Here is a 25,924-nt window from a genome sequence, read left to right on the forward strand (position 1 = left end):
GTTTACGCTGTGACGACCCAGTATTAAGGCAACCAAAGGTTCATATAATAGATCTTGTGTGTTATCATAACATGCTTCCTGGGATGTTGTAGTAACCCAACCCACAGTGACTTAAAACTGATAACAGTTGATAATGGTTAGGTTTCGGTGTATTCAGGTACCTCCAATACAGTAAGCCAAAAAATTAAGGTACCAGTTATGTTCACCTCCTGTATATCCTAAACAAAGACATGTCATAATTGGAACCAGAAACTAACAGCTAAATCTTTTAGCTTGAATTTAAGACCTCATTTGTTAAGGTGGTATTGGAGGCATTATAAAAGTACTCTAAACATGTTTTAAACATATTAATTGAGTAGAGCAAAGCACACCTATCAATATGCCTTTTGTTTGAAGCAGATCGGACATACGGTTTTCCAAATATATCAATTTATATTTTCTTTATATCTTATTGTTTTATCAATAATCAATATAGTTAATGAGCTAAAATGACTGGAGAAGCTCATTAGTTACATATATAATCTTTGCCAATATTTTGCTAAAAATCCATGCATAAATGTACTTTTATTTTGCATACTTTTGCCCTGAAACTTGGTCAAAGTGTTCCTAATGTGTTCTAATATATTATATAACTAGCGGGATACCCGCGCTTCGCGCGGGTCCCCGCTAGATGAGTAAATGGGAGCGATCACTAAAACAGGAGGAATTACTGAAAAGGTAGAATCATTGAAAGGTAAATTTTATTTTTCTAAACCTGTCCCTTCTTGCATTTCCATTTTCTTTTCAGTTTTGTTTCCCTTTATAGCTTCATTTTTATCAGCTGCTTAGCTTGTGATTTCCTGTTGTTTCCTTCAGTTGTTATTTATTTTTCTTATTTTTCGTGATTAGTTTCTAATTTTAACTTCTTTTTTCCCTTAATTTTCCTGATTAGTTTCTTTCTTTCCCTCTTTAGTTTGCTCCCGCTTCATTTAGTTACTGTAATCATAACCTGTATAATAGGGTAGGCCTACCTTTTTTGTCTTCTTCTTTTTTTTTTTTTTTCATTTAGCTCCTTTCTTTCTCTTCAGTTTCTTTTGCATAGGTCTATTTTGTTCCCATGCTGCTTAGCTCGTGATTTCCGTTTCCATGTTATTCATTTATTGAGCCCTTCCCATGCATTATTTTATAAATCTACCATTTCTTACATTTCTCCTTTTAGTTTTGGCTTTTTTTCTACATTTTGTTCCCATTTTCATATTTCCTGCTTAGCTTGTGATTTCCCGTTTGAATTTTATCTATTTAATTCTGTTCTCATTATTTTAGTTTTTTTACATTCATGAGTTAGTTAGTTAGTTAGTTAGTTAGTTAGTTAGTTAGTTAGTTAGTTAGTTAGTTAGTTAGTTAGTTAGTTAGTTAGTTAGTTAGTTAGTTAGTTAGTTAGTTAGTTAGTTAGTTAGTTAGTTAGTTAGTTAGTTAGTTAGTTAGTTAGTTAGTTAGTTAGTTAGTTAGTTAGTTAGTTAGTTAGTTAGTTAGTTAGTTAGTTAAGTTGGTCTGTGCATATTATGCACCTGCACGCGCGCGTCACATTGCTCAGTACGCCGACGCATTTAACGCCAACCCCTGCTGCCAGTTAGTTACCTTACGCGCTACCACTGAGTTTTGACAACAAAAATCCTGGGAAAATCCCGGTTTTAACCATATTTTCACTGATTTTGAGGCCAATTCTTGGTCTTGACCGTTTTCAACCAAATAAAGTGCAATGCGTTCCCCGTATATTCCTCAATCTCCCGTATGAATGTGGCTGTAAAACTAAACGACGATTCATTTATAGGCCTAGAATAAATAATAAAATTCACGCGACGTAGCCTTAATCTCTTGGCTGCCAACTTCGGTGCAGTGGCGGAAAATGGGGTGCGTAGCTCGCTGCGAAGGGGCGAAAAGCTCGTAAGCTCATTCTTCAAGTACGCGATGTTGTGCATCTAGATAGCCTGAATCATTTCTTGGCCACCTCGCAGTTGGCAGAAAACAGGGCAATGTTGCTCTCGTATGGTTTTTAATGGAAATATTATTACGCGGTTCACACTGTCCTTATTACCCACAATGCCACTGCATGCGATTTTGCATAGCAACACAACAGTTTTTTATGTTATTCTCTTAGTTACCATCAATTTTTGCAAAAATGAACCTCAGATGGTTTAATGGCAATATGTACCCGATCAATGTACGAATAAATCAGAGCTGAAAGTGAAATCATCTCTGAGTCTATTCGTGCACAAGATTTAGCGACTTCCTTTTATTTATATAGATGAAGCCGCCCCCTAATTTGCATATTTGCATAATTAATTTGCAAATTAGCTCATTAATTATATGCAAATATGCAAATTAGAGGGCGGCTTCACTATATAATACATTAGAACATATTAGAAACACTTTGACCAAGTTTCAGGGCAAAAGTATGCAAAATAAAAGTACCCTGAACATTTATGCATTGATTTTTAGCAAAATATTGGCAAAAATTACATATTAATGAGCCTTTGCAGTCCTTTTAGCTCATTAACTATATTGATTATTGACAAAAACAATAGGATACAAACAACATATACATTGATGTATTATGGAAACCGTATGTCCGATTTGCTCCAAACAAAAGGCATATTGATCAGTGTACTTTACCCTACTCAAATAATCTGTTTAAAACATGCTCAAAGCATTTCCTAATTTCTAGAAAATGCATCCAATACCACCTTAAAATTGTTCAAGAAATAAAGACACGACGATCCAAAAACCCAAGGAAGATTCCAATTTAAAAGTTGCAGTGTGCTCCATTGCATGCCATATTGATTTGTTCACAACACGTTCGCTAACATAAGAACTGGCGCTGTGCTTCCATTGATTAGCATGTTAAAACTAGCGTTGTGCTTTCATTGATTAGAACACAAGTGCAACTTTTGATTTCATTCTTCATTAGGTTTTAAACCAGAGCTAATGAGTACATGTATTGGCTGTTTGTTTTCATTTTGACATATTTGTCTTTGTTTAGGATATACAGGAATAAACACAACTGGTACCTTAATTTTTTGGCTTACTGTATTGTCAGGTATTTATGCACACATTTTTCTGGACAAGGTGCATCTTGTCTTTCCTTTTAAAATTTGTTTAATAGAGTTTTGCTTTTTGTCAAGTTCAGGTATTTTTGAAATCATGAAATGGAACAAAATATAGAGAGTAAAAGGACAATCAGTGAGATGGTAAACCAGAACACCCTGAAATTCATCAGAATTCTGATTTGGACATTTTTGGAACAAACATACGTGCCAGAGAAGATATCTTGTCCTTCCCAGAATCCTTTGCAACATGATAATCATTTCATTTCATCAAATGACACTCATATTTCTTTGTACATTGTACACCCCACTTGTCTTCATGTTGAGAAACGACTGGCTAAAACATCGGTTGATAGTCATGAAATAAATATAATTTGCAACGTCTGGATGTGCTCTGTTCATTGAGGTACATGTTGCTCTAGATGACAAATCAATACCGGAAATTGAGGTGGGAGAAATGCATTATGGGAAGTGTAAGATATATAATCGTCTCTGCATGGTAACCGTGAAAGCAATCTTTTTTTCTGGTTCATGTCAGACTATTAAATTAGCCCTGTATACACAACATTATATGAGAAGTCAACACTGCCATGAATTGAGGGTCTGTAAGTGTCAAACAAACCTACGCAAAAATGTTTAAAGTGTCCCTGTCAAGTGAGTGATCTTCATATCTGTTGAGCAGATAGAGATGCCAGTCTTCCGCAAATTTCCTGGTTTCAGCACATTTTCCAAGATGGTTTTGTACAAAGTACAGGCTTTTTTTGGTACATTTTCAGGAAATTTCTAGCCATTTCAGGATAAGTTGACATGGGCATCTCTGTTTTACAGTGTCACATGCTAAGTGCAATAGAAAGAGAGAGAGAGAGCTTCTGATAGGTCGAATCAAATCTGATTGTTATAATAATAATAGGCCTAAATTGAGTGGTGAAGAAGCCAAAATCATAATCCATCCATACCATGCTTTTTTGTGTGTTTACAAATGTCACAGTGTGTCCACCACTACCAGTAACATTTATTTTGTAACTAATTCAGTTTTCGTTATTTTTTCACTCCCAACAGTTTTCGGATTGCAAAGCTCTTGATAAGGGACAAGGCGTGGTGCTCCCGTGTCTGTATGAAGTCATGGAAAATGTGACCAACACACAGTGTCGCCAGTACCTCAACCGCATGAAGGCGATTACATTCAGTGATTACAGGCTGATACAAGGCTTCTATGAAGAGTGCAAGGATGATATACAAAGCAAGAAATGCGGCAGTGTACAGGATACAGACGATGACATGGTAAGAGCTGCCTTCTGTTATGTTTGTTGAACCATGAAATGGTTTTAGCGTATATATTATATCTTTCTTACAGACTGACTTGCTTTTTGGTCTGCAATGGACATATCTCAAAATGCCACAAAGGTATGACCCCCTTTGTAAAACGGAGCCCTGGATGTGCTCTAGACTAATTCCAATCAGCCGTTTACACTGCGCATGTACTGTGTTATGCTTCGTAGTGACGACTGATTATCTTACAGTCCATATTGTGACGGACTTCTGAAAAATATTCAATGTGACATTGGTTGTGCGCTGTAGTGCGACTGACAAGCGGCGCCCATGTACCACATTGCTGTACCGCGCCGTTGTGACAAGATCGCGCTCTGAAGTTGGATAAAGCTGTACATTTTAAATACTTTTGTTTCTATTGAACAGCTAGCAATGCATGTTAATTCAATATGTCCCAGGCTGTTCAATAGAAGCAACATTTTTATTAAAATGTACAACTTTATCCAGCTTTGAATAAAAACCTCAGAACTTAAGGTTTTTTTTTTTTCAATAGCAGTTTTTCTCTTGTTCCAACCTTGAATAACAAGAAATTTAGGGTCTATAACTTATTAAAAAATTTTTTTTAAAAATAATAAAAAATCATGATTTTTTTGCATTTTTTTGGAAAACTGTTGTGCGTTTTTTGACTTCCCAAATCGTGTTTTTCTCCGGTGCTTAGAATATTGTTTAATAGTAAGTTCTTTTTTTACATACAGCCTCACAATCAAGGAGAAACTATCCATTGTCTAGAAAAGAAAGTGAAAGATCTCGGCGACTCTTGTAAGAAACAGATTTTGCGTGTTGCTGAGCTATCGGCCAACGATTATCACCTGGACAGAGCCCTATTTTGCCTGTAAAGACGATCATGAGAGGTTTTGCGAGAAACAGCAGGCTGGTTCTGGCAGGGTCTACAAATGTCTGCTGAAGCACAAATTTCAAGAGGATATGAGCGACGATGTAAGTATTGTGTCGCTTTTGTATGTGGGGACATGTGTACTCTAAACACTGGCAACATATGGGCAGTGATACCCCACTCTTGAGTTTTCACTATGCCACTGCAGACACACACACATTTGAGTTGTATTTACCTTACCATGGACCCTGTATTAGCTGTCCAAGTGCAGACTGATTCTGCATTGCTAACTTGGGAACCGTGGACGTCCACATTTCATTTGCCTCCGCTGCTACATAGATTTCTTGTGCGTGTCTTGTTTGCTGGTGTTTACAAACATACATACAATCCCCCTCCACACACACCCCCACCACCCCATAACATGCATCCCATCATACACAAACAAACTTACAAACATGCATGTGTGCATCTCGAACAAGCATTTCAATTCTCAACTTCAATTTAATTAAAAGTGAACTCAAGCCCATGCTAGTTTGTGTTTGGCATGTTGATGGCCATAGAGATTGAAACTGAGTTAGTACTTTCTTATCAGAATAGCCATCTAGATTAAAGTGCTAATTTTAAGTAATTCTGTCAAAAGCTTTGGGATGGTGAAGAAAATGTTACATTATTAATATCTTGTCATTGAATCTTCCTATTTGACTGGCATTTAGCCCACTCCGTGTGGGTGGCAACTGCAGACGACAAATTTCAATTTTCTTTTTAATTTAAAAATTTCAGAATTGTAAATTTTCATGATCATATTTGGCATCAGCATGAAAAATGCATAAAAATGAGTACAAACAAGCCTAGTATTGGTTCAGTGGTTCTTGAGATAGCTCTTGATATTTTGAGAAAATATCACCAAACTTGGACTTTTTATGGCTAGCATGCAGAGTTAATGACTTGTTTTTGACTGAAGACCTGATCATAATCCCATCCTTTACTCTTTGGAAAAACAAGTGGGATGGAGATTACCGAACCATTTCAAATAATGATACCATCACAAATTTACCTGTGTATGCCTCAGGCAAAGTGATACACTATGAGCCAATATACTCTCATCCCCAGTGACCTCATTCCCATGCTAGCCATAGGCTTCAGGATAAAAAGTCAAGTTTTGAGATAATTTCTCAGAATATCAAGAGCTATTTCGAGAATCACTGAACCAATACTAGGCTTGTTTGTACTCATTTTCATGCATTTTTCGTGCTGATTCCAAATATGGTCATGAAAATGTACAATTCTTAAATTTTTGAATTTTGAATTTTTTAAAAACTTGTCTGCAGTGGGAAGGGTTAAACAAGCATAGCTCACATTTTGACCTCACATTGTGGAACATGAGTCTTTATACCCAAGGTCACTCTCTGTGTGTAGAAGCATATTGGGGTTAAGGAACTGTGACTGGAGAGATGAGCTTGTTTGATATCCTAGCGATGCCCTATTTTGCCACGCAAAGGTCGTGATGCGATGATGAACCATTAGATTCTAGAAACAATAATAGCTGGATATTTACCGATACTCTGTTGTCGTATTTACCAGAGCTGGAAGTATAGATTCAGTAATCTAATAATGCTAACATCTGTATTGCTGCTATTACTGTGTCAGTAGTAATTTTCGCGTGCAGCTATTTTTGCGATTTGTAATGAGAGAGATATTTTTTGCGGATGTTATTTTCGCGATTGCCAAGTCCTGCCTTATACTCGCAGTACATAATTATATGTTCGCGAGGTGTTAATTTCGCGGTTGGATTTCCATTTACGAAATTTGCAAAATTAAAACCATTGCAAATATTACCTTTTGTACAATACAAGACTGATAATAATGTGGGACCCATTGCAAGTAAACTAGACTTATCTCAGAATTTATAAAATTGCGGGTTTTTGTATTGATCAGAGCAGTAAATTGATCAGGAGTAAAATTATACTTAGACTGCTCAGTGCCAGAAGTGGGTAAGTGCAATAGCTGCCATGTGTAGCTGCCATGTGTAGATAAGTACAATATACTGTATGTAAATTGCCAAATGTTCATAGGGCAGCTATTGTACTCACCCACTTCTGGCACTAAGCAGTCGACTTGTATCAGTAAGTTGTGCCCCATTTTCATTGAAATGAAATTTCAGTGACTATTTTATCGATCATAAACTCTTCATTTATTTACTTCTTGTATTTCTGAATGTAAGATGATCAAAATTTTGTGAAAATTGAATTTGGAGAATCTGGGCGCAATTGCCATTTTAAGATGTTTTATAGTGGGGTCATAAAAGTGCACAAGACATTAACAGAGGCATTTAATAAAAATGTAATTATCGTTGCGGATTTAACATGGAAAAGGATGAGTAAAAAAACAATTAATTCTACCTTGAACTTGCATGGGTGAACAAACATTCAAGCACCAGTGCTATTTGATACAAGTGATATTATCCATAGCTAATTAGCATTACTAATTAGCATTGCATCTTTTATTTATCAATGGTAGAAATTTTTGAAGCATTTTATTGGTGAATTAGGCAGTGAAGGGTAGTATTGAATTTACAGTATTGATACTACTCCCCATTCCAGAAAAATACAGCACTAATTTTTTAGATAAAAAAAATATAAACTTCTGCCAAATGAAACATAGCTTAATCCTGCATTTATAGACGAGTTAATTTATGTATGAGCTAGACAAAAATGGAACACCAATGTTTTTGCTTGCTAGTGACTCTAAATACTTTCCTGAACAACATATCCAAAAAGGGCACAGGGGAAAATTGTTAAATTGGCTGCTAATGCAGGCCTCAGATTAAAAAATGTGGGTAATGTGGATAAAAAATCATATACCGTACTGACGCGAGTATAGTCCCACCTTCGAGTAAAGTCCCACCCCAAACTTTCGGAAAATTTCAGAAATTAAAAAAAAAAAAAAAAAAAAAAAAATTGTTAAATTTTTTTTTAAAGTTATTTATTTTTTTGGTTTTGAGTAAATCTAGGATTCATGGTTGACCTAAAAAAAAAAAAAAAAAAAAATTGCGTTTTGTTATTTTTAATATGAAAATTCATTCATGTCATACTTATTAATGATTTCAAAATGCATTCAAATTCAATGCATTTTGAAATCATTAATAGAGTATGACATGAATACAAATTATCAATTTTCATATTAAAAATAACAAAACATCTTGAAAATTTTTTTTTTTTTTTTTTTAGGTCAACCATGAATGATCCTAGCATTTAGGTCTAGGTCCAGGGACACTCCAAAACTGAAAAATTAAAAAATAAAATAATTTTTTTTTTTTTTTTTTTTGAAATTGAGTATAGTCCCACCCCCAATTTTGAAAAATGTTCACCCAAAAAACGGGGTGGGACTATACTCGCGTCAGTACGGTAATTGTGTTGATCTCATTATTAGGATTCAGAAAAAGTATAGTTCTTGAGTTATAGGCATAAAGGTAAAATGTCAAATTTTGGTATAGCTCGGCTATTTTGTTACCTGGGTAACATCACAAAATAGATCAAGATTAACATGATTCAATGGGCTTTGAATTTGTTTCCGTGTTACCCAGGTAACAAACCATCGGAGATATGGCAAAGTATTATTGGTTAAAATTTTTTCTCTAAGCAGAACAATTTGAGCAAAATTTGAGCATTTTTGATTTTTTTACCCCTGTACATAATCATGGAGACCGAAATTTGACATTTGACCTTGATGCATATAACTCAAGAACTATACATCTGAGACAAGTCAACTATACTTTTTCTGAATTTTAACAATGAGAGGAATACAGTAAGATGATTTTTTTATCCATGTTTCCTCAATTTTGAAATTTGAGGCCTGCATTAGTGGCCATTTTGGAAATAAGCAAATTAACACTTTTTCCCCTGTGCCTTTTTTTGGTTATTTTGGATATGTTGTTGAGGAGGCTATTTAGAGTCACAAGCAAGCAAAAACATTGGTGTTCCATTTTTGTCTAGGTGCACCCATTTTGGTACTCAAATTGACTCATCTATTAGCACTAACTAGCAATAAAAGTTATGCTGTGACAATCAAGGCCGGGGGTACTCCAGTTGAGCAATTCAATTCAATGATTCTGTTGTTTGTTTTTCAGTGTAAAGAGAAGCTGACAACAAGACAGCAAGTCATCGCTGAAGACTACAAAGCCAACTATGCCCTGCAGAAGAAATGTAAAGAAGAAATCCGCAAGAACAATTGCAGACCGCAGGCTAACCATAAGAAGGAGGCCAGACTATCCTACCTGCTTGTATGTCTGGAAGCTGCAAAGAAAAGAGGTAAGAAGAGAAGCATTAGGCTGTGGATTATAATTGGGCTATTCCAGTTGAAATCCAGACATGACCTTAATCTCCCACACAGGGGGTGTAGATTTCACATGGAGTTGCCCATTCTTGCAACCCCATTTGAAATTCACACACTCCCTGTGTGGAGGATTAAGGTCAGGTCTTCCAAAGGGGTGTGTGGATTTCAAATAGAATAGCCCATTGTTTGGTTAGGGGTTCTTAGCCGACTGTTGCTTAGGACTCTGATCAAAAAAATTTTTTGAGGGCTCTGGGAGCAAAACCAAAAAAGTCCCCATATCTGTCACATTATTTATCATGCAAAAAAAATTACTAAAATTATTTTGTGACCGACCAACTCAACTTTTCGATTGGCATGGCCGACGATGATTTTGCTTGACTGCGCAGTCGCATCAGAAACGTTAGCGTTGACCAGCGGCAAGCCGATATATTGATCATACCACCGCTCTGCCCAAAGTGGCAGATCAACTCTGGAGTGGCAGATCAACTCTGATGTATGAGAACAGGATACAATTTTTGGCCAGTGAGTGCAGAGCGGTACTGAGCGGCAGTATGGGCTTTTATTATAGTCATGCCGCTGCAGAAAAGTGCAAGCAGCATGATGAAGCGTCTTGCCGCTTAGCGTCAAACGGCAGCATGTATGAAACCAGCATTATACCGAGTTCCCACAGACTCTTGAAAAGTCATGGACGTTTAAAGTGTAATCAGCAGAAATCATTCATGGGTAAAGTCATCGAATTTGGTTTGGTTATGGAAAATCCAGAGAAGAGACAAGAGTCATGGAATTTTACAAGTACTGACAAAATAAGTTTCTCTGAACAGTAACAAACTCTTCTATTTTTTGTTTTTTATATACAAAGGTCGAAGAATAAGTGGGGAATGCGATGCGGAACTCATAGACACTCGCAGGAGTCTGATGAGCGACTACCTCATCAATCCGGAGGTGGTGTTTGGTTGTCGGCAGGAGATAAACGACTTATGTGAGGGCGGCTTACAGAGGGAAGGACGTACTCTTCACTGCCTCATGGAACACGCCAAGGAGAACAAGAAACTTGGAGCCAGTTGTATCAAGGCGGTAAGTTGTATCATTGTTGTACTGTATGTATAGCACTATTTTAGGCTTATCTCTGTAACAAAATCGAGGATGCTAGCTCTAAAAGGGAGTTGTCACATTGAGTACATTTCGAGATAAATGACAAATAAGGTTGTTATGTTCATGCAGTTTCAATAGAATTAGGTGCAACTTGTGTTTGCACTTGGACTTCATTTTGTAATTGTCTAAATTGCATTCAAACTTAACTTAACCTGTATTTTTGCCCCTCTGATTTAAATTTCCCTCCCCTTTTTGGATTTGGTTAGGCGGTCTAGTCCATAGCGCCTGTTCGCTCCAGCCATTCACTGGATTTTTCACAAGATTTGTTCCCTTTTATGATATTGTGTAAATTTCACTATGAAACTGGCATAGAGGATGTAGATAACCCCCTTGTAGCAGAACCTTACATTAGCTCTATTTTCATAATTTTGTGACTTACCCTCCCCTCCCCCTTTTTTTAGAACTAACATCCTCAATTGTGACACGATCTGGTCCATGGAGGCCAAAGGCAGCAAATTTGGTGTTTTCAGTATATTATAGCCTAATGTTTGTATAAGGTAATAATTATTAGTAACTCAATTTTCAAAAATACTTTCTTTAGCCGCCATATTGTGTCACAATTTATCTTGTTCAGGATATATATAATGTATGTATGTTATAAATTGATATGTAGTTATTAATGTGTTGAAACGTTAACTACAATCACAGATAATGGGTGGGAAATATTGATATCCTAAACACATGTTGTAGCAAAGTGATAAAAGAAGAGTGTTTGAACACCAGATAGCATCAATTGTCAATACAGGCAATTCCAGTTTGCTTGTTTAAGTGTTAAGCAGGTGAATGTGACACCATAGAAGAGAATCCTGTGCAACATAATGATACACCAGCTCATTTCATCAAATTACACTCCCATGCATTGGGCTATTCCAGTTAAAACCCACACTACCCCTGTGGAAGATTTAGCTAAAGTCTTCCACAAAGAGAGTATAAGTTTTGAATAGAATAGATAATTGGGTAACTTCCATTTGAAATACTCACTCCAGTTGTGGGAGATATATGTAAAGTCATAATACAGAGGGAGTATGGGTTTCAAAATTATTAATCCTGACCAATTACATTTGAAAGACATACTCTCCCTGAGAAAGATATTTCCAAAATCTTCCACAGGGGTAGTGTGGATTTTAAATGGAACAGTCCGGGTTCCCTTACTTTTCATTTTGCGAATAGTCTGGCTAAATGTGGGTCGATATGCATAATCTAGTTAAGATCTAAAAATGTATTGTATTGGTTTTATACACAAGTCTATATCTTAAATAGATTTTGAAGTGAACACAAGTTACAAATCTGCCCCATTTGGATTCAAAATTGTATTTTTTCAATTTTTTTTATGATTGCAGTACTTCGCTCTAGGTCAATGGGCTCTCCAAATTTGCAAAAAAAATTTCAAAATTGCAATAAAAAAAATTTCAAAAAACACATTTGGAGCCAAAATATGCAAATTGCGCCACAAATAACACAATTGCATATTCCTAGCAGCCCTACATTAATGTTATGTAAAAAATGAAATATACTCCATTAAGTGCACCTGGCTGAAATGCAACTATAGGCTTATACTTTAGGTTTATTTTGTCTGCCAAAAACCTGTTTGAAACGTAAGTCCCACATTGTGCTTCTGGGACGTAATGCCTGTCTGAGATTGGATGTGCGTCCTCAGAATTGTAGAAATTTGTTCAAAATGAAGCCTCAATTGGTACAACATTTTTACAAAAAGTTGTTTACACCTTTAGGCAATTTCGTGTGGCAAGGTGGATATATTTTTGAATTTTGGGAGGTGTCTGTAGAGAAATACGGTGTATGATGCGCCCCTTAGAAGCTGGAATCTTTAAAAACAAAACAAATTGTAGGTATTATTATGGTGCAACATTTTCACAAAATGTTTGAATATAGACTATATGTAGGCCTGTAGTAAAATTAGCATGGCAAGATGGACTTTTTAATTTAATACATTATTGTGCTAAAACTTAAATGTAAATTGGATTCAATTTAGGGTGATTTGCAGCAAGCGATATTTGAAATAATTGATAGTTTGATAAGAGATTCATTTGATTCAATATTACATCGGAGCATTGGGAATAGTTTATTACCATAATGAAGTGTAAAACCAGATTTGTCTGGTTTGCGAGTTGCAACCAATAAAATTATATGTACATATTTAAACTGGGCCTCGGTGTGATGCACAGGCCAGGTGTTTAATTCATAGCGAGTCAGTAAATATGCAAATTCTATTATAATACAGACATACAATCCATTAAACTGTTTCATGCTGACTGTAAACTGGTTTATCAGCATTAACATTTTACTAAGGTGACCTGACTGACCCAGATTATGCATTTTGGGAGATTTTTTAAAAGCTAAAATTATGTAAAATCAGTGTTTTTTTGGCCAAAATTGATTGATTTTGACTGAAAATATTTGAAAAAATTCAGAAATTTCAAAATGTTTGCAAAAAAATCATCAATTTTTTGCCAGATTTGTCAAATTTGTGGTTTGAGGTCATTTTAGCCTCCAGAGAAAAAATCCTGACAGACCGACCCTACTTGAAGTCTGTCCGCCTGTAAAACAGGGTTGGGGTTTTTTGTCGCCTAAAGTATTAAAACCTTAATTTAATATGAAAGTTGGAAAAAAAAATATGGACTGAACCCATAAAGTGTGGAGAGAGACGGGTGTGAAACAAATTACTTTTTTTTATTGAAACTTCTGTAATCTGTGGTCATTATCTGATTTGTAAAAAAGTTTTTTTGTGATTTTTTTTTTACTTGACAAAATAAACTGAAGAAATTCTTGATGTTTTTTCTGTTTCAGTTGGAAGAGCTTGTGAAAGAGACCGATGCGGGAGACGACTATCGTATCGACCCCGCCTTACAGAGAGCTTGTGAAGAAGTAAGACAGGCTGTCTGTAGTGAAGAGCAAGGTGGAGATGGAAAGTAAGTCATGTGATCAGAATGGGCTATTCCATTTAAATTCCACACACTTTTTTTGAAAGATAACAATGCCATCTCAGTTCGAGTTGCTCATTGCGTATTTGCCAGTTTGATGATAAATTCCAGAGAGTGCTATACAGCATAATTTTGCATAGGGGGTAGGGACGGTAGGGTCCTCTATCGTAGGTGTAATACCAGGTCCACGGTTAGCGGTGAAATATCACAGAAGTCCATGTTTGGATTATGATATGTCTGTGTGTGTGGGTCCATGGTTTCACTGTTAACAACCACACACACAATACGGGTCCACAGTTGTCGGTGAAAATGTGTAGGGGGGAAGGGGTGCTGTCCTTGTCTTTGTTTCCTTAAACATATGTGACACGATCAAGATGAGTCGGATGTCGCTAATATTGATTTTAAGATATTGGCAAAGAAAGTGTTAAAATTCTTTTGTTTTATATTGTTTTAAGCGATTGATAAATTGATGTAACTTCACAAAGAAAAGTCGTATCAACATGGGGTTTTCAGTTTCTGAAAGCTCTAAATGTCCTCTTTAAAAACATGTATAAAACTCATTTTCGACCGTGTGACTCATTCCACTTGATCATGTCACATATTACATTGCATTTCTGTGAGAAAACAGAAATTTTCATCAAATATTTGCTGAATACCCAATGATTATTTCTTGAAATAATGAGTCTCCTTTTCTCTTACAAATATTACATTATTATACGTTAAATCCCTGTTTGTTTTTACAGAGTATTATCTTGTTTAATGGAACACATCTATGACCCCAAGATGACCGATTTGTGCGAGACGGAGCTCCTGCAATTGCAGTACTTTGTGTCAAGAGATTTCAGGTGAGTAAATGTAATCTGCGAAAGCAAAGTGAACACCTACATGATGTATGACCATAGAATTAATCTTACACTTCCCATAAGATTTGCTATCATATATATATAACTTATATAACTTATAAGTTCCCCCCCTAAATACTTTTTAAAATAAATCAAAAAATATTAAAAGATATGGGTAGCCTTATTTCTTTTACACATGTGGACCAAATTTCAGCGTCACACATCATTGCGTTCAGTCACAATGGTTCATTATGTAAAAAAAGAGACCGTTTTAAACAAGTGTTAAAAGTTGCATCTGAGTCCATGGGACTCAATTCTCAAACAATACAGTAGGCCAGGGATATTCATGTGTTTGTAAAAGAAAACTTAATCTTTGGTATTCTTTTTCTTCTTTTTAAAAAGCAAAGCAGGTGTTTAATTCTTTTCTTTTTAATGATAAATGGCTTAGATGGAAGGGATATGTACTGCAGTGAGAATAGACCACGACCACATCGCCAGTAGTTCATCACATGTGAAAAGTCACATTTTAATAATGCCGCGTGTGCCCAAATTTCTTCGCAGTCGAGCAATAGGTTTGCTGGATGAAAATGTACCAGTGAAAGAAATTGCTCGTCAGATGGGAGTTGCGCCTAATGTAATTTGAAAATTGAGAACAAAATTAAGTTTTATTTCCATTACAAACACATGGACAGGCCTAACATACTGTATTGTTTGACAATTGACTCCTATGGATTCAGGTGCAACTTTGAAAAATCCCTCTTTTTTACATAATGAACCATTGTGACCAAACGCAATGATGTGTGACACTACTAATTGGCCCAGATTTGTAAAACAAATAAGGTTACTCACAAGTTTTTAAAATTTTACATTTCGTTAAATAATTTCGATTTATTTCAAAAAGCATTAGGGGGAACTTATAAGTTGTGCACCCTATATTATAAGTATACAGACTTTATATTATAAGTATAAAAGGAATGAACTAATAAACACTTGTAGACACGGGAAGAAGCATCTCTTGATCAACTACAGCTGAGCAATATGTCAAGTATTGACTGCCATCATGAACTTGAATTGCCTGCTTATATAATGTTATGTAACCATTTTTGACTGTAAATTTATGCCAATTTAACTGTCTAAATATCTAGCACTAGCTCCACGCGCTTCACGCTTGCCGTCGACGCTGCTTTGCTGCGTGGAAATCGGTGCATTATAATCAGTTTCCAGTGAATAGCATATTCTGATGAGTGTAGGTCAGTCTTGGCTGGCCTGCATGAAACAACGTTGTAAATAATGCTTTACTAAACCACCAAGTCTATTTTAAACGTATTATAAGTATACATATTTTTTATTTATTTTTGGTCTCGTTGTTTTACTCTCTCCAGATTGGATCCCCTTCTGTACAAGAACTGTGAGGCCGATGCAGCAAGCTTATGTAATGCCCAAGACTGGGAGATGGATGACCCAGGAAATGGTATTGTGTTTGCATGTCTCCATAGAAACCTGCATACCGACGGGCCGGGTAAAAGCGGAGTGAGTACTCTTTGTCATTTTGATACACTATTTTAGTACTCTTTGTCATTTTGATACACTATTTTGATACACTATTATAGTCCGTCCAGTAAAAAGGGAGTACAATACTTCACTTCAGACCTTCAATATGCAAGATACACCATAGAAATTGATTCAATTAGAACGACTGCATACTTACATGCATAAGGGAACAAACCAAAAGATTGATGACGTCATATAAACATAACTACAATCCCCGAAATATGTCTTGAAACGTTAAAGCGTCTTTAGGGAAAATAAGTCCCCCACTCCCCGTGCAATGTTGAAACGTGCAAATGTGTTCAGCGTGTCTCTAAAGTGTCGCAACATTGAATAATGGGGGTGGGGAAGGAAAAGTGTTAATTGATGGCCCAGCTTTCTTCTAATTCCAAATATTGAACATTTTACCCACATTAAAAAATACACTTTTGATTTCATTCAAGATGCCTAAAGCGTTTCAAGGACATTTTTCGGGGATTGTCTGAGGCAATCGCTAAAATTAACATCTGATTTTAATCTTTTGGCTATAACTTTAAAACTACTTGATAGATTCACTCCAAATTTTCAATGAATATTAGTTAGTGCATAAGCTACGATGTGGGTATAAAATAAAACAACTAATTGTATCAATTTTGACTATATCGCCCTGCACTACAAGCAGGTTGCACCCATCACCTGTGTATGTCTACAATCATAGATTGAACACAATAGCGCTCTTTTCAAACATACTAATCTTACAGATGTGAGTGATCAGCATGATATAGTTCAATGCATAGGTATCGCGTGAACGCTGCAGTGCAGGGCAATATAGTCAAAAAACGACCATGATATAGTTCAATGCATAGGTACCGCGTGAAAAAATTTCCATGACTATATTTATTAATAGATAGGCTATGGTGTGGGCACAAAATAAAACAACTCATCTTTTATTTAGGTAGTGGTCAAATAATTCTTTTGTACTCCATCCATTTGCATATCTTCTGGAGCGTGCCTATAGAGGAGATGATTTGAACTAATGACCTTATGTGCAAGCACTCTATAAGTAAATACTTATGAAACGTATGAAACTTGAGCGTGTGTGTGTGTGTGGGGGGGTTATCTTACAATTGCTATAGTGCCCATATTCATGACCTTTAAAGATGTCCGGATCTATGTGTGTCTTTATTACAATTTAAAAAAACAACAATCAATTATCATGCCATAGATAAATTAGGGTTTTAAAACTTATTTTCGTGTTTCACAATGTCAATTGTCATGAATATAGAAGAATAGTTTATCTTACAATTGCTATAGTGCCCATATTCATAACCTTTAAAGATGTCCGGATCTATTTGTGTTTTTATTACAATTGAAAACAAAATCAATTATCATGCCATAGATAAATTAGGGTTTTAAAACTTATTTTCGTGTTTCACAATGTCAATTGTCATGAATACAGAAGAATAGTTTACTGGTTTGAATAAGTCACACACAAAAAAAAAGAAAAAAAAAGGTGAAACTGTTGGGGCTCGAACCACTAGCCTTTCGTTTCACCGTCTGAAGTACTGTCCATTACACCACGCTGTCATATGGAAATAATTACGGGATTCCGTGATATATGGGTGCGCATTGCATTCTCGTGATTATGAAAATGGTAAACCTCGACAGACGATTTACATTTGCTAAAATCAGTAAAATGTAAATAATGTTAGAGCTAACAAAACGGTAAATAGTAAAATTAGATGTAGTTTTTAATAAGCTTTCAAACAAAACACTTTACAAATAAAAGTTGACACCAAATCGTCCTAAATTATGAATTTTGTCAACGGTTTACCATTTCTAAATTAAAGAAACTCCTTGTATTAATATTCAGTATTAGACTATGGTAAACCGTCAAATCACTATGTGATTCAATGGGACGATTTACAATCGCACTTTACCATTTCAAGCAAATAAAATGATCAATTTTAAAGATATCTCTGCATGAGTAGGCCTATTTCATGAGCGTACTAATGCGATTTTTTTATTGGTTCGTTTCGTTTTGTTTTTTTGCTTTGGGGGAGGCGTTGATCTGAAAAAGGTGAAAAAGGTCGTTTTTTGACTATATTGCCCTGCACTGCAGCGTTCACGTGATACCTATGCATTGAACTATATCATGCTGATCACTAACATCTGTAAGATTAGTATGTTTGAAAAGAGCGCTATTGTATTCAATCTATGATTGTAGACATACACAGGTGATGGGTGCAACCTGCTTGTAGTGCAGGGCGATATAGTCAAAATTGATACAATTAGTTGTTTTATTTTATATCCACATCATAGCTTATGCATTAACTAATATTCATTGAAAATTTGGAGTAATTCTATCAAGTAGTTTTAAAGTTACAGCCAAAAGTTTAAAATCAGATGTTAATTTTAGCGATTGCCTCAGACAATCCCGAAATATGTCTTGAAACGTTAAAAGCGTCTTTAGGGAAAATAAGTCCCCCACTCCCCGTGCAATGTTGAAACGTGCAAATGTGTTCAGCGTGTCTCTAAAGTGTCGTAACATTGAATAATGGGGGTGGGGAAGGAAAAGTGTTAATTGATGGCCCAGCTTTCTTCTAATTCCAAATATTGAACATTTTACCCACATTAAAAATACACTTTTGATTTCATTCAAGATGCCTAAAGCGCTTTCAAGGACATTTTTCGGGATTGTCTGAGGCAATCGCTAAAATTAACATCTGATTTTAATCTTTTGGCTATAACTTTAAAACTACTTGATAGATTCACTCCAAATTTTCAATGAATATTAGTTAGTGCATAAGCTACGATGTGGGTATAAAATAAAACAACTAATTGTATCAATTTTGACTATATCGCCCTGCACTACAAGCAGGTTGCACCAATCACCTGTGTATGTCTACAATCATAGATTGAACACAATAGCGCTCTTTTCAAACATACTAATCTTACAGATGTGAGTGATCAGCATGATATAGTTCAATGCATAGGTATCGCGTGAACGCTGCAGTGCAGGGCAATATAGTCAAAAACCACCATGATATAGTTCAATGCATAGGTACCGCGTGAAAAAATTTCCATGACTATATTTATTAAGAGATAGGCTATGGTGTGGGCACAAAATAAAACAACTCATCTTTTATTTAGGTAGTGGTCAAATAATTCTTTTGTACTCCATCCATTTGCATATCTTCTGGAGCGTGCCTATAGAGGAGATGATTTGAACTAATGACCTTATGTGCAAGCACTCTATAAGTAAATACTTATGAAACGTATGAAACTTGAACGTGTGTGTGTGTGTGTGGGGGGGTTATCTTACAATTGCTATAGTGCCCATATTCATGACCTTTAAAGATGTCCGGATCTATGTGTGTCTTTATTACAATTTAAAAAAACAACAATCAATTATCATGCCATAGATAAATTAGGGTTTTAAAACTTATTTTCGTGTTTCACAATGTCAATTGTCATGAATATAGAAGAATAGTTTATCTTACAATTGCTATAGTGCCCATATTCATAACCTTTAAAGATGTCCGGATCTATTTGTGTTTTTATTACAATTGAAAACAAAATCAATTATCATGCCATAGATAAATTAGGGTTTTAAAACTTATTTTTGTGTTTCACAATGTCAATTGTCATGAATACAGAAGAATAGTTTACTGGTTTGAATAAGTCACACACACAAAAAAAAAGAAGAAAAAAAAGGTGAAACTGTTGGGGCTCGAACCACTAGCCTTTCGTTTCACCGTCTGAAGTACTGTCCATTACACCACGCTGTCATATGGAAATAATTACGGGATTCCGTGATATATGGGTGCGCATTGCATTCTCGTGATTATGAAAATGGTAAACCTCGACAGACGATTTACATTTGCTAAAATCAGTAAAATGTAAATAATGTTAGAGCTAACAAAATGGTAAATAGTAAAATTAGATGTAGTTTTTAATAAGCTTTCAAACAAAACACTTTACAAATAAAAGTTGACACCAAATCGTCCTAAATTATGAATTTTGTCAACGGTTTACCATTTCTAAATTAAAGAAACTCCTTGTATTAATATTCAGTATTAGACTATGGTAAACCGTCAAATCACTATGTGATTCAATGGGACGATTTACAATCGCACTTTACCATTTCAAGCAAATAAAATGATCAATTTTAAAGATATCTCTGCATGAGTAGGCCTATTTCATGAGCGTACTAATGCGATTTTTTTATTGGTTCGTTTCGTTTTGTTTTTTTGCTTTGGGGGAGGGCGTTGGTCTGAAAAAGGTGAAAAAGGTCGTTTTTTGACTATATTGCCCTGCACTGCAGCGTTCACGTGATACCTATGCATTGAACTATATCATGCTGATCACTAACATCTGTAAGATTAGTATGTTTGAAAAGAGCGCTATTGTATTCAATCTATGATTGTAGACATACACAGGTGATGGGTGCAACCTGCTTGTAGTGCAGGGCGATATAGTCAAAATTGATACAATTAGTTGTTTTATTTTATATCCACATCATAGCTTATGCATTAACTAATATTCATTGAAAATTTGGAGTAATTCTATCAAGTAGTTTTAAAGTTACAGCCAAAAGTTTAAAATCAGATGTTAATTTTAGCGATTGCCTCAGACAATCCCGAAATATGTCTTGAAACGTTAAAGCGTCTTTAGGGAAAATAAGTCCCCCACTCCCCGTGCAATGTTGAAACGTGCAAATGTGTTCAGCGTGTCTCTAAAGTGTCGCAACATTGAATAATGGGGGGGGGGAAGGGAAACGTGTTAATTGATGGCCCAGCTTTCTTCTAATTCCAAATATTGAACATTTTTACCCACATTAAAAATACACTTTTGATTTCATTCAAGATGCCTAAAGCGTTTCAAGGACATCTTTCGGGGCTTGTAGTTCCGTTTGTCGGCCGACCCCCTCCCTCCCGACCCCCGCCCTCCCAGCCAGAAACGTAATAAAGAAATGTTGAAAATTTGACATAATAATAATAATGACACATTCTTCAGACCGATGTTTTTGTACAAACGTAATTGAGTATTTTTACCCCCTCCCCCCCTAAACGAAACTAGTTTCGTTTATAGGACGTCATCGATCTTTTGGTTTGTTCCCTAAGACGCCAAGTTTATTGGAAACATTGATGCAAGTATGGATAGTTATAAAAAAAAACTTATAAATGTTAAAACGAGTTTACAGTTATTATTTTTCTTCTTAATAAAATATTGTTGGCCAAATTTAGCTTTGAAATGAAATTTAGACACAGGAAAAGTAATAAAAACCATTAAAACTATAAACTAAAAGCTAAAAAATATTTTTTTAAAGGGCCGACCCTGATTTTGGCCAATTTTGGGTCAGTCGGTGGAGGGCAAGCAAACAAATTTTTTTTTGCCCTATGGTAGAACATATTTTTAGTCAAGAGTTCATTTTATTAGCGAAATATAGAACATGATTTTGGACAGGGTGTGTGAGAAAACAATGGTTAATGGATGGGGCCATGTTCCAACTTCTACTGGACAGAGTATAGTGTGTTTCTTTGCTTACCAGTACTGGTTAAGTGCTGCAACTGGAAACAGCCTAGTAAAAGGCATGTTGGTAAGGCCAAAAAAAAAGATGTTTTGCTTGTCCTGCACAAATTTTTTCGAATTGGGTCGGTCGGTAGGTGAGGGTTTTTATTTTTATTTTTTTAGCTTAATAAATACCCAAATAGTTATGAATTTGGATATTTCTATACTGTATACCACTTCATTCATGTTTTTAAAACAGTTTAGAAGTGTGTAGAAACTATAAAAAAACTTTTTAGGATGTCAAAAATGTTGAAAGAAAAAAAACCTTTTTATGGAATTTTCAAAATAAGGGTCGGTATTCATTTGTACAGATTGAGGTTGGTCGGTGGAGGACTAGCAAACAATCTTTTGGGGGGGGGGCTAATGGTATGGGTGGTGTATGTGGATGCGTGTGTGTTCCAAGCTGTCATTGATTCAAGAATGATGTATACTGAACCTTTTATGTTTTCTGTCCATTTCATAGTTATCCCCTGGATGCCAAGCCCAAGTACATCGCGTCCTACGCCAGAGGGCGCTTGCCGTTCATCTAAACCCGCAAGTTGAGATGCAGTGTCGTCAGGATCTGGGTGAATTCTGTACTGACAAGTCGAAGAAAGGAGAGGTAAGATACTGATATTTTGTTATGATTTAAGAAAAAATATTGAACCATGATCCACAGGACTGGGTAATAGGAACTGGCTGTGAGAGCTATATGTCATCCCTTGTATGTGCCCACAATGCAAATAAAGTAATGGAGAGAGCAGATAATTACTAGCAAATTTTGCCACCACCGGAACACATCGAGTCTTGACTCTTGTACACAAAGGTAAAGACCTTAATCACGTGCCATGCTGATCCTCAGTGTTTCATAATTTCAAGGTGTGATTTAAACAGATTATGATCAGGTCTGGGACGTAGCTTTAATCTTGAAGTTTAAAAACCTGTACTACTAAAATTTGTATAATTTTGAATAAATATATTATTCCAATATGCATGATACATATGCATGTGTGAGTCATTTATCAAAGCCACTTGGAAAACTTTTTTATGCTAAAAAGTTTTCCCAGAATACTTCTTGCTTCTCCAAAGCACTGCTGTGATGTTAATGATCCATCTGCTTTTGAGTAGAAAATTGGACTGGCTGGATGTTTTCTCTTCAGTAGCAGAACTCCTACCTCCAGAAGTGTTTTATTTTGAGGAAAACCTTAATTTGTCGTTGGGCAGGAAAAACCTCCTATGTGTCATTGGCCCCTGAACATGTTTAAAGCAAAACCCCATATGTAACTGGTTGGCAGTTTTGTTTTAAATATGTTCAGGGGGCACAAACACATACATGTAGGAGGTTTTTTCCTGCCCAACAACGTTATATAGTTCCACTTCTGGAGATAAGATGTCATAGCCTCGATGGTAAAAATCTGTCTCTTTTTTGTATGATATTTTATTGAGCCTAAGAAAACATTGCCCTTGTGAGCAAAGCTTTGTATTTCCATAGTAACCATCCAATAATTTCACATCTTTTCTGTGCAATGCAGGAGATGTTATGTCTTCAAGACCACTTCAAGGATTTGACAAAAGGCTGCCAAAATGTGGTTGGCAATTTTACCGCAGAAGAGTCCGAAGATATCCGTATGAATCGAATACTGATGCAGGCTTGTTCACCGATGCTGAAGAAATTTTGCAAGGTAAGATCATTGTATAGCTAAGCTTGGTGGATTTTGGTAGATAGCCGATGCAGTGACTATTGGCTATTGCAGTTGAAATCCATACATTCCCCGTAAAAGACATGACCTTAATCTTCCACGTAGGAAGCAGGGGTCCATTTAGCTGCTGGTCCTGGCCAGTAGTTTTCTTGTCAGGCCAGGAGGTTTTCTGTCTGGATGGCCCAGTTGGGATTTTTGGCATAATTAGAATTTATGACATGTGGTACAATATTTATAATTAGAAACACGATTAAGTAGATAAATAATATTCTGCTACTTTTTATTTTGTGATTTATAATTATGAATCATTTTCACCAATGATCAAAATTTAGCATAATCGATTGTGATTTGTGCGTCGGTGACAATCCCGACTTTTATTTACATTCTGTTTTTAAACCAGAGCGAGAGGGTTGTCTCAATTGAGCAATAGCGGACCTCTAATATATAGGCGAATATACCCAAACAGCAGTAAGCACTACGTTTTTTACGTTACGGAACTTGATAACTTTACACAAGCCAAATATAGGTTGATCCACAAAAAATTGCCAAAACAAATATGGGCCAGTGGATTTGCCCTTGGGCCAGCTGATTATTGCTCCTTATGTCTACCTCTGAGGGAGTGTTAATTTCTAATAGGGTTACCTGAATGGGTGACTTCATTTCAAATCTGCACTCCCTGTGTTTGAGATTAAGGTCACATCTTCCATAGGGGGTGTACCGGTGTATGCATTTCAACTGGAATATCCCTATTTTCTTGTTTAAAGAAGCATGATGGTGAAGTTAATGGGGTAAATTCAAGATTTAAGGTTTTGTGTGCCCCTTCAAATATATGAGTAGGATTATAACAAGCAGTTTTGGTACTAGATCTGAGATAAAAAAACAAACATGTAAAACCGAATGATCTTGATTAATTGTAACAAAAATTTGTTAAGGATTTTGGTAAAAATCGAGCAGGATGCGGAAGAGTGCATTGAACTCTTAATACCTCTTGTAGCTTGGAGATAATGGTTCGCTAGTCCGAACACGTAATTTACCATTCGCTAGTCCGAATTCTGGAAAAGGTTTGCAGTCCAAATATCGTTTTCTCTAGTCCGAAGGTTCGCTAGTCGGAATAATAAATAAGGTTCTCTAGTCCGAATATAGAATAAGGCTCGCTAACCCTAACCCTGACCCCTAACCCTAAACTCAAACACTAACCCTTATTCTATATTCGGACTAGAGAACCTTCGGATTAGCGACCTTGATTTGGTTGTAGACTAGCGACCTTTCAGACTAGAGAATCTTCGGACTAACGACCCTTCAGACTAGAGAGAAGCCACGATAAATAGCACCAGGCAAAAGCAAAATCCATTGTGCAACGTAGCCTTTCGTTAATACCCTTGTCATTGCATAATTAAGCTAAACAACGTTATTCTGCAGACTTTCTAAAGCAAACCCTACCAAAGCTAACATTTGAATCTTGTTCATTGTGTAGAGCAGAAACTAACCCAAGCTGTATGTGTTCTGTAAGTTATGTCTAACTATACTATTTTTCGTCATGGAGAGGCGGTGATGTCAACATGTTGACGCAGCTATTTGGCACACCCATCTGTCTTGTGTCTGTGTGCATATGCCAGCGCTTTAAGCAAATGCTCGCGATTTGAAGCTGTGCCCAATGAAATGCACACTGACATCACCGAGTCGCCAAGTTGAAAAATAGTATACAAGTTCCTTTCCTAGCACTTCTACCTACTAAACTCCCTCCCACCAAAAGTGACTTTGGTAAGCTATAGCACTTCTACCTACTAATCACCCTCCCACTAGAAGCAACTCTGGCAATCCATTTATACATTTGCGAAACATTTCTGTAGGTATGAATATGCTGCTTGTCTTGTCACTTTTGTGGGAAAACGCTATGCTTCTGAAATACCTTGCTTTGTTGTGGTATCCTATATTTTAATAAATTATATGCTGTGCTCTTTTAAGTGGGATCTTTGCAAAATTGCAAAACTGACTAATACTATGAAATCAGAGGGAAGGGGCTTAAACTCTGTTACATTCCTCTCTTTTTTACCCACTTCTTGTCATGTTTCTGAGGGGCAGGGAGGAGGTTAGGGTAGTAAACAAAACTAATTACATTTCATAGGCTTTGTTGATCTTTTGGGTTGTTCCCTAAAATAAGACATGCAACAACCCATCACAAAAAGAATCACAAAAGAATCTCGTTTTTCACCCAAGAAAATCATAGTCATTATATGCTCTGCGTAAAGTCTTTTTATGCATCCTATACCATCCTTTGTGCTAGCTCGGGTTTAAGTGCAAATTAGTCTGCTATCTTCTGCTCTACTGCTGATTAAACCAGGGTCTACCGGGAGCTTACATTTGTCGGGGCATTGGAAATATAGGAATTCCCAAATTTTTATTTCATAGCCCAAGGGTCAAGAGCAAAACCGTACACTTTTTGGAGTGGCCTTTCTTTTCCGTGCTCTCTCTCTTCTGTGCTCTTTCTCTTTCTCTTCAATTCAGTTCCATCTTTTCTCTTCATACAGGCCAGTGTGCTAATATAAGCTTTTCAGCTTGGCTTGAGCATTTTGCTTCAGCCTGGTCCCATCAGGACCCAAGCGTGTGTCCGCTCGGACCGACTGGTTAAGCAAAT

The 25,924-nt window shown here is 36.2% G+C and overlaps 1 protein-coding gene across 1 annotated transcript in view; it reads left to right on the plus strand.

Moving 5' to 3' along the window:
* Positions 1-25,924, plus strand: part of LOC140136036 (Golgi apparatus protein 1-like) — an 80,867-nt gene that overhangs the window by 40,528 nt on the left and 14,415 nt on the right. Inside the window, 10 exon segments of the mRNA XM_072157738.1 lie at positions 4,143-4,364; positions 5,108-5,235; positions 5,237-5,348; positions 9,371-9,551; positions 10,436-10,650; positions 13,534-13,655; positions 14,411-14,512; positions 15,892-16,039; positions 22,074-22,211; positions 23,122-23,271. Of these exon segments, the coding sequence (XP_072013839.1) occupies positions 4,143-4,364; positions 5,108-5,235; positions 5,237-5,348; positions 9,371-9,551; positions 10,436-10,650; positions 13,534-13,655; positions 14,411-14,512; positions 15,892-16,039; positions 22,074-22,211; positions 23,122-23,271 (1,518 nt within the window).

Source organism: Amphiura filiformis, chromosome 16, assembly GCF_039555335.1.
Source record: "Amphiura filiformis chromosome 16, Afil_fr2py, whole genome shotgun sequence".
In the NCBI taxonomy this organism is placed as follows: domain Eukaryota; kingdom Metazoa; phylum Echinodermata; class Ophiuroidea; order Amphilepidida; family Amphiuridae; genus Amphiura; species Amphiura filiformis.